This window comes from Protomyctophum bolini (genome assembly GCF_963924005.1).
Source record: "Protomyctophum bolini genome assembly, chromosome: 12".
Classification (NCBI taxonomy): domain Eukaryota; kingdom Metazoa; phylum Chordata; class Actinopteri; order Myctophiformes; family Myctophidae; genus Protomyctophum; species Protomyctophum bolini.
Window position 1 is genome coordinate 41485830 of NC_137873.1, and position 10334 is coordinate 41496163.

A 10334-nucleotide genomic window follows, 5' to 3' on the forward strand; every position below is an offset into this window, starting at 1 on the left:
ACAGCGCTAACAGATGTGCTAGTGACTGCGGCAGAAGCAGCACTAGGCTTGCTTTTGCTTATAGGCTTAGCCTTAAAGAAAGGATGCATGTCGCTCTCTTTCTTGCTACCAGCAGAGTGAGCAGAGTAGCAGACGGGAGCACAGAGAGAGTAATTGTGTGAGCTAAACTTTATTTTCTTTTAGAAAAAAAATCACTGAAGCGTATTTTCTCATTTTGTGTGTTTGAGCATGTAGAACTCCTGATTCGTGGATCTGTTGCTGGAGGCGTGGTTATGTGTAGGGGTTTTCCGACACGGCTCATTCTCCTTCAGTGTGTGCTCTGTGTTGTGTTCTGAACACGTCTCTGTTGTGCAAATTTTGCTAGACGTCGGGTCCCTCCGCGGCTCCGCCTCGCTACCGAGACACAACTTTTGCGGTATGCGTTCATTGTTGGGTCTAAAAATGCTGCGCAGTGCCCACCCAATCAGAAACGGTACAGATATTTTGTGATATTCTTTTATAGGCATAAAAATAAAGGATCCCCATAACTTTTGATTGGGAGGGCAAGACGCACCCCTATAACCGGCCTTGGGTACATGGCTCGCTGGGGAGGAACGTGCGGGGCACATTTTCCGACAGCATATTGATCCGAAACCTCAATCCTAACCTAACCCTAACCGCAAGCACGGGAGCAGCCGCAGCGCATGTCGGACCATCGCTTTTTCGCATCGCAGCGACGGTCCCCCCGCTGCGGAGCGGACCGTTGCCCCGTCGGCTAGAATGCTGTCGGAAAATAGTGTGCCTCCCGACTGGTCCGCGTCGAATCCGACACCCCAGAGAGCGCGCGCGCCTGTGGGTCGGTCGACGTGACTTTCGTTCTGTTGAGAACCAGGCATGGGACGCCCTCCGCCTAGCCCGCCTCGGCGGAACCGAGGAGCGAGTTATATTTCTAGACATCTGTAAGTAATTCTATTGAACATTGAGTTCTATGAAGGATGACTCAAGTCCAAACAATGATTCAAAAACACTTTTATTAGGAAAACGGTCTTGTTTAACGGGTTGTGTAGTTCGTCTGTTGGTTTGTATAATTTATGTCGTTCTGTTAAGTGGTGGTATAAGCCGTCCCGCGTCTCGGAGGAAAGTTGCGGTTTTGGAATTTGGCTCGCCACTGTCCTCGCATCGAATCCTCTCCTCCTCCTCGCTGGGGCGGAACGTGCGGCGCGCGTTAGGGTCCGCGTCGAATCCGACACCCCAGAGAGCGCGCGCGCATGTGGCTCGGTCGACACGCGCCCGGGTGGGGGTCCGCGGGGGTCCCCAGCGTATCTCGGCCGTCTCTGGTCCGTTTCGGACAGGGGGAATCTCGTTGCGACCGGGCCGCCCTCGGGGACTCGGCCCCGTGGGTCTCGCGCCCGGGTGGGGGTCCGCGGGGGTCCCTTTCGTTCTGTTGAGAACCAGGCATGGGGCGCCCTTCCGCCCTCCGCCTAGCCCGCCTCGGTGCCTCGGCGGAACCGAGGAGAGAGTGTATTGGAATTTGGCTTCTGTGTTCCAAAATCGCCCTGTGAACCGCTCTGGAGCGGATGGGTTCGAGCGCTCGTTTGCGTGCTGTCCGCACGTCCTTTATAACTATTTGCCCCGCAGCCGGCAGTGGCATTGGACAAAGGACGGCATAACAGCAATAATATAAAATAAAACTCACAATTGCCCAGCACCTGTCGGCAATGGAGCCTGACTCCCATGCCTGAGCGATGTTCCGTATGAGGATAATGAGGCAGTAGGTGAGCACACAGACTCTTACCATAATCCGTAGTATTTTTTGAACCATAGCGAATAAGCCTGCCTAGGTACTAGTGGGTAGTGAAAATAATGGAGAGTGAGTGTCACAGCCCAGCCGCAGCCGGTCTTATATTTGGTTTGAAGCAGGAAGAGGAAGTTGTACATGCCCAAATCTGGGCAAGATCTGGGCATGTATTGAAACCCCTCCTCAAGAGAAGCGTCGAGAAGCGTCGAGAAGTTCCCCTCCTCACGGAGCCCCGCCTCCTCCTCCCCACAGTGGTGGGGTCCCTTCAACAGTTTCGATTTCCTGGAATACTTGCAGCCATGCGGACTCAATGATTGTCCTAATGAATGATAACTGTCTAAAATAGCCTATAGCAAGACACCTTAAGCAAGCTATGATTTTATTAAATTAATTAATTAAATACATTTCTTAGATAATAATCTTACATATTCATGGGAGCCGTGGTATTTGGACCCTACAGTGAAGAAATTAACACGTTTGTATGGGGAGTAGTTTGTTAATTGACTTAATTGCTACTGCAGCCATGATCCAAGTCCTTTTTGCACTTTGCCACATTCCATTCCTCCCAGAATCTTGTGTAATATTAAATTGTAAGGCATTCCATCATTGACTACAATTTAGGACTTCTACTAAGAAGTTCTACAGATGACAATGAATCGATGTGACAATTTACTTACAAAATGTTCCTGAAATGCACATGATTCTTCTTTTCTTACCTTACCCCCCCCCCCCCAGCAAGCCACGCCCCTTTACCTAAAAAGTTGGAAGCAGAAAGTGAACTGTAATCCGATGTGATTGTGAGCAGATTGCAGGTCTTGTTCTGTATGGTATGGTGGTACATGGTAGCCGTGCAAGGTTAGTTACATTTATTGATCACAGTTGCAAAATTATTCATGGGCATTTCTGTAACACGTACTGTATCATTATCCAGTTGATAAAGGTTATTATAGCCTACGCAAGCCTTCACTGCATCATCTGCATGGCGGGGCTACACTGCAAGGAGGTAACGGCATTGTTTACCTTTTCTTCAGATGGCTTCCAGATCCATGATGTACAACCTACTTGAAAGTAACAGACTGGAGTCTTACTACAACCAGTTCATTCAGTTCGGTGTGAAAGACGAACGAGATTTCATTGATGGTGTATCTGATGAAGATTTAGACAACATGGGTAAGATACTAAGATTATTGGATATAAATGTACAAAATGCATGTGAATTTGTAGCTTTAATTGGATCAACAAGACTGATTGAAAACTTGAACAGTTTGTGTAGAATAAGCACAGTAGATTACAGCTCAATACAAGCTCTGCTATTAAAGGAGCTAGGATTAAAGAAAGAAAGAAAGCAATAGGCTTGTTTCCATTGTGTCCTCCATTTTCAATTCATCAGATTGCCATAGATTTATTTTATGAATAAATCTATAAATATCTCAATAATATGGACTATGGAGTCACACAGAAAACATTCTTGATCCAAGGCTAGTGAATTTGTACATACACTAAATTAAAAATATGACTTTTTTTTAAACAAAATAACCAACATCTCTTACCGGTATTATGATTTTCAGAAATTACACTAGCTTGTGTTAAGTTGTGTACTTTACTGCAGTAAACAGACATTTGTAAATGTGGTAGCTTGGAGTATTCTGCAGCCTTTGAGACATAGGCTAAAGGCCAAAAACGAAATAGCCTACATTATCAGAACTCACCTTATTGTCCAAGTCCAACAATGATGGTTATAATTGGTAACTTCCATAACAAGTTCATGGTTATTGCCACCCAGTACATACAGGAATATAGGCTATGCTTTCTCCAAAGTACAACCGCACCACACAAGAGTTTTAGTTAAACAATAAAATAGAAAGTGGAACATCAACTGCTTTTGCATAATTGTGATTTTTACAATTTAAATGGATATTTCCAGGCTTTACCCAAGTGGAGAAGAATCGTTTCTTTAAAATGAGAGACGAAATTGGAAGAATCCGAGCCCCGGTAAAAACATCTTGGGAGTCATTTTGCATCCATTACAATTACCCCCTTTGTCATGAACCAAAATGTATCCGGGGTGAGTAAATTAAGCCTATTATTAATATATTCTTTCGTGTGTGTGTGTGTGTGTGTGTGTGTGTGTGTGTGTGTGTGTGTGTGTGTGTGTGTGTGTGTGTGTGTGTGTGTGTGTGTGTGTGTGTGTGTGTGTGTGTGTGTGTGTGTGTGTGTGTGTGTGTGTGTGTGTGCGTGATCCTATGACGGCAGTGTAGTCAACGTAATGTTCATATTTTTCACCATCTACCTAGTCTGTATTTTCTCTTGTAATCATTGTTTTGGCTTAGAGTCTTTACTCTTTATAGAATTTCATTACTGTATTTTTTGTGATTTGAGTTGATTTTGAGTGATTTGCTGTGGAAAAAGTTAGTGTGGTTATACTGAGGTTAATTTCTACTCAGATTTGGACCCTGCACAAAACACAATTGAAGATCTGATGTTAAGGATCTGCCACCTGGAAAACGTTGGGAATTCAAAAGGTGTCTGCCTATTCACAGTTGATGGAATGCCATTGACTGATGACCCTTTCTTCAACACATGTAAGACAACTTTATTATATATATTTCTAATATTTTTTTGTAATGATCAAAGCTTGATTTACCAACATTACAACGTTGGACAACATTTTATAAAAACTGGTCCATGTTATGATGTGTGGCTGGAATTTATACAAATGATTATGTAGTGATGTTATGAGTATTTGTGTTCACAGCAAACATCATGTGCTAATTTCTGTCAATCAATGTTTCTAATCTACAGGGACCTTAAGAGACAGACACATTGAGAATGGAGCAGAGTTGTATGCGATATTTACACCAAAGCATAACCTAAAGCAATCCCCTGCAATGCAAAGGCAAGAAACTCCTGAAGTCTTGGGAGGAGAAGATACTGTTCGATGCCACGTGATGCTGAGGGTGAGCTGAACGATTTAGACCGGTGGTGGTTCCCAAACCTTTCACTCAGCCCTTGACCCAATTTGATATTCGCCCGGTACCAAAACTAGTGAAAATACTGTAGCAGATTGGAATCTTTATGGAATTTCTTAGATTTCTTAGATTTTTCTCATGACATTACTTCTAGAGAGATGACTTCCGCACACCCGGTTGGTAATTTGTGCGATGATGACCAGGCATATACAATGTGGAAAGGAGGGACACCCGCACACGTTTTTTTCCTTCCTCAGGCTTAATTAAGCCTGAGGAAAGTCGCAAGACCGAAACGTTGCTTCTTAAATAAATACTCTGAACCTAGCAAGTGGCGGTGTGCGGGTGTCCCTCCTTTCCACATTGTTCATGACATCACTGAAAAATATTATCGGATTTTGTTATTGATCCATGAAAGGTTTTGCTTTTTGGGGAATGTTTTTTTGAAAATGTTTTGAAATAATAATGATAATAAAAAAAAAAAAAGAGAAATGTAGGAAACGACTAAGAGGACCCACCAATGCATCCCGACTCACTGTTTGGTGATTTAGAATGATGATGATGAACCCTATTGGATGCGTTTTTCAGATCTCTCTCCCATCCTGCCTCTATAATATAGAGGCACACATATTATGTGTGCCTCTATAATATAGAGGCACACATATTATGTGTGCATGAGCTCTAACAGGCTTCATGCCATTCATTCGTCTGTGTGGACGCCCAGCCCACAAAACATTGCTATATAGTTATCGTGTTTGATGTGAACAGCTCTTAATCCACCACATTTCTTCTTAGGGAAAGTTTGAGATCAAAGTGGACTTGGCAACTGACACAATCAGTAACTTGAAACTCAAGCTTGCAAATGAAAGTGGAATTCCAGCCCATGTTCTCCATTACAGGTAATTTAAAATCATTGCTGTGTAAAGCATGGGAATGATCACACACACACACACACACACACACACACACACACACACACACACACACACACACACACACACACACACACACACACACACACACACACACACACACACACACTGTCAGTTAAATACATAGGCACATTACCTATTGGAAATTCAGCTGATTAAAATAACTAACCAAATCCTATGACTCATTAAAACAAAAGTATTTAAAAAAACAAATTTGACAATGTAAAAATTAAATAAGATATGTGTATATATACATACTGTACAGAAAGGGGATTGTAATGATTTATACATCTCACTACTAGTATATACCCCCTTTTCCCCTTATTTCCTTTCAGTGGTGATCATACTGGTTGGAAGTAGGGAATCACGTTTTCTTTTTTTTATATATATTTTTTATCCCACGATTTTGTAACCCATTTTTCACCCCTGTGTCAATCATCTACTGTGATCCTGGGCTCTACACACCCTCCGCCAACCTGGGGAGAGAAACGGACTTAACTCATGCTCCCTTCATGCCTGAGTGTCCAAGTTGCTCCTTTACACCTGACAGGGGGGAGTTTCCTTGGTTGGACGTAGCGCGTGGAAGGAACACGTTATTCCAACCAGTTCCTTTCCCCTCCATCAGGCGCCCCGGCTGGCCAGGGGGAGGCAGTTTAGAGACCAGGATTACTGCATGTTTTTGTGAGGGTATACCTACCCTAGGGGACACGGGGAGAACATGCAAACTCCACACAGAAAGCTCCTTTCGCCAACCCCGCCTTCGGGTATGTAATGGGCACTGATGACGCGGAGGAGGAAACACGCCGCCAGCACCCACAGCGGCCCGAGCGGGAATCGAACCCAGGACCTTCTAGCTGTGAGGCGACAGCACTACCAACTGTGCCACCCCTAGGGTTCACATTGCTCCTCATCCCATTCCGATCATTTGATTTTGAGTATCTGCCGATACCGATTCTTCCCGATCCGATATTTATATTTTTATAGAACCATATCACAATAGTACAACATCACAGACAATATCCAGTCGAATATCATGATATGGATATAATATTGATACTAGGGATGTCCCGGTCACGTTTCTTTGCTCCTTTGATCATTTGAAAATGACATCATCTTCCCCGATTTCCGATCACGTGATCGGATCGGGACAACCCTAGTTGGAAGTAAAGACTTGTTCTGTCCTTGCAGTTTAATATTAGATATTTAGATAGTTGATCAGATGTTTGTCAGAGGGATCTATAGACGCACAAGTTTGTATACTATACAAAATAAAGCCTGTGTTTTTAATTTTAGAAAAGCAGAGACTCGGGAGAACGATTGGAGAAAGTGGTTGCATACATACGAAGACTCACAGGATGCAACCCTCTGGCTCAAAGTCTGTACCAGTTGCTCTGCAGGAATGAGGGTGTCTCCAGGACTCAAAAGGTAAACCGTATGAGATGGTATAATCTTGCAATGTTAAATGATTCATTATTTTGTTGGCAGAAGTCTTATAATGTTTATTTCCCCCCCTTTTTAGATTGCCATCGTTGAAGGCTTGTACACACTCTTTAGAGAACTTTTGCCAAGACTGGGGGGAAATAGAGGTGCAAAGACCATCGAGGACCTTGACGTCTTTGAGAATTCAACGCTCTGCTGGGCCTATCTTATCTCTGAAGCAGAGGTATGTTGACGTTTAGCAGTATTTCCATTGTGTAAATCGCACGGCTGCATGTTGAATATTGAAACATTTACAATGAGGCACGTTGGAGCTGTTGCAGGGCAACTGCAAAGCAGAGATTTCACTTGTGTTAAGCTGCTGTCCAGGTTGAAATAGCTGAGAGTGCTGCTGAGTCTATGACACAAAAATAAATAGACTGTATATATTTTTCCATGCATTATTAAAACCCACAAAATAAAGTAGCCCTAGCCTCGTGAATCACGATGCGCATTTGTTTCATCACAGCCCTGAGTAATATTTGTTTAAACAATCTCTTGCACTTAACGGTCGGTAACTAGTGGAAGAGCTGTTTTGTTTATTTTAAATCAGGGGTGTCGAACTCATTTGGGGCGAGGGCCGCATTGGTCAAAAGGTCACTTGATGGGGGCCACAACCAGTTGCGGACGCACGCTCAATGTCTCAAGCCCAACACACACCGGCTCCGTCCGACGCGGCGCGTCAGCGCACGTCGGACGCCGCCGGTGTGCGATAGGTTCATTGAAAATGATCGAGGCGGCTGTTTTGACGCGCAGCGTTCGCAGACGGTGTGGGAGGCCCTTCAGTCAGTCACTGCTATAATATCTATCTATCTATCTATCTATCTATCTATCTATCTATGCTCAGACCCAGCCAGCCAGCAAGCCACACACATAGTGCTCAGACCCAGCCAGCCAGCCAGCCACACACAGTGCTCAGACCCAGCCAGCCAGCAAGCCACATACATAGTGCTCAGAGCCAGCCAGCCACACACATAGTGCTCAGACCCAGCCAGCCAGCAAGCCACACACATAGTGCTCAGACCCAGCCAGCCAGCAAGCCACACACATAGTGCTCAGACCCAGCCAGCCACACACAGCTCCGTAAGGGAGTGGTTGCACCACTCAAAAAATCTTCAAAAAACTGAAGAGGCTACTGGAGATTGGAGAACCTGATTTGGACATGATCTGATGCAGGACAATGTCACTATGACAGAAAGAGAAGATGGGTCTTCACACATTCACACACACACACACACACACACACACACACACACACACACACACACACACACAACACACACACACACACGACTTTGTCCCTATAATGTGCACGGCACCGTTCTACTTCATCATATCAGAGACGCCACACACCAGTATGGAAGAGAGATAGTCACTTACTCACTTGTTGTAACTTGTAGGGATGCCACAAAGTGCCAAAATTGAATAGTCGACAGCTCTGCCGATTAATAATCGATTAATTGAACCCACCCCCCATATTAATCAATATCAGATAAAACGTATAAGATTTTATATTATGCACATGCCATGGTCACATAACCATTATGTTGAGTGCATGCTTTGATGGTTACAGTTATATAATCAGTTTTGATGAGTAAACCTTTGTGGAGATCTTCTCAGTTCTTTGTATGCTAGTTAGTTACTGCCATTCAGGATGGAAAATGAAATCCATTTGGATTTGGGGAGAAGTAGTTTCATAAGGGGCTGGTATGAAGTACTTGATATAAAGAGAACATGTTCAGTTCACTAGTCTACACTCTACTCTACACCTGCCTTCATTTCATCTGATTGTCTGTCTGGCAGGCACTTAACAAGCAATCGTTAACTGTGTCTGTTAGAGAGAGAGGCAGAGAAGAGTGGCTTTGCTCAACTTGATTTATACTTATATTCTCCAATCTGATGAAGGTACATGTTCGATATATCATGCAGCCTTACTTATAAGCCTATATTTTGGCTATTAAAAAAAAAAAAAAAGACTTTTTTTTTTTTCTTTTTTTTTTTTGCTTGAGGCAGGCGGGCCACATTAAATGACATGGCGGGCCACATTTGGCCCGCGGGCCTTGAGTTTGACACCCATGTTTTAAATGTATTGCTTTGACTGGAAAGTCAGATTTGATCCTGTTTGGTTCATTTACTTTACCATGACCATGACCATGCCTACAGCTGATCTCAAACTACTGTACAATGTCTGATACTAAACAAAACATGACAACGTACACTATGACCACACCTATGCATGCACACAGTTGATTCCGTTATGGTTCGTCTCAAAGGATATGCGACAAGTCAGCTATCGCTGAATACACACTCCCTATGATGTGAACGCATGTAATACTATTTACTTGCATGCACAGTAAATAGTATTATTGGGACATAAGCAGCCGCATTCTTCCACTTGAGCGCCCCTTTCTTGTTTTATTACTGTATACAATAACGGGTATGTCTGGGAATATAGATTATTTATTTTGAACACACTCCTATAGCAGTGAATTTAATCCAAGTCAAATCTTTACTCTCTTGTTCCGGCAGAAAGAAACGTGGGAACGTGAGAACTACGCACCAATACGTCTGAGATCACATGAAGGCGTACGCTTCATTGACCCCGTCAGAGTACCTGGAGTAGCAGATGTCTTTGAAAGAGCATTTGTTGTCCAGGAAATCCAAGGTAAATGCAACTCTTAACACTGTTAATGAGACAATGTAGAAAGCCCTCATGTGTTGGCTTTTTACTGATGGCCAAAATGTGCAGTATTGCACATCATGATATTAAGACTAGACTAGAATAATGTAAGCATATATAATACATAATACATATTTGAAAATGCATTACAAATGCAGCAGATGAATGAAATAATTCATCCCGCTAATAAAGATTAATTTCAGTGTATTTTGTGTTTAGACGGAGAGAAACGAGAGAAACTTCCAAACTGCAGTGAGGACCCCTTGAGAGAGACGTCACTGAGGAGAGCAACGGATATTGAGAAGGTTTTACTCAGTGTGCCTCCATTCATCAGAACATACCACCTCTGGATTGACCCTGAAAGCGCCCCAAAAGCACTCCGAAGCAAGCGACAAAAAAGCAAAGACATGCATAACAGGTGCGTTCAGATTAGAGATGCACGGTGTAATCGGTATAGCATATCGGAACCGCCCATATCGGCCATAAAAAAAGGACCATTATTG

The 10334-nt window shown here is 43.5% G+C and overlaps 1 protein-coding gene across 1 annotated transcript; it reads left to right on the top strand.

Annotated features, from left to right (window-relative positions):
- Positions 1-1842: 1842 nt before the first annotated feature.
- LOC308326291 (uncharacterized protein) lies at positions 1843-9749 on the top strand (the record flags this gene model as incomplete). The annotated part of the gene is made up of 9 exons (XM_080779098.1): positions 1843-2031; positions 2809-2947; positions 3702-3842; positions 4222-4359; positions 4580-4734; positions 5539-5642; positions 6969-7100; positions 7195-7338; positions 9681-9749. The coding sequence occupies 9 exons, from the start codon at positions 1843-1845 to the stop codon at positions 9721-9723; spliced, it is 1185 nt and encodes a 394-aa protein (XP_080635224.1). The 3' UTR covers positions 9724-9749.
- Positions 9750-10334: the final 585 nt, after the last annotated feature.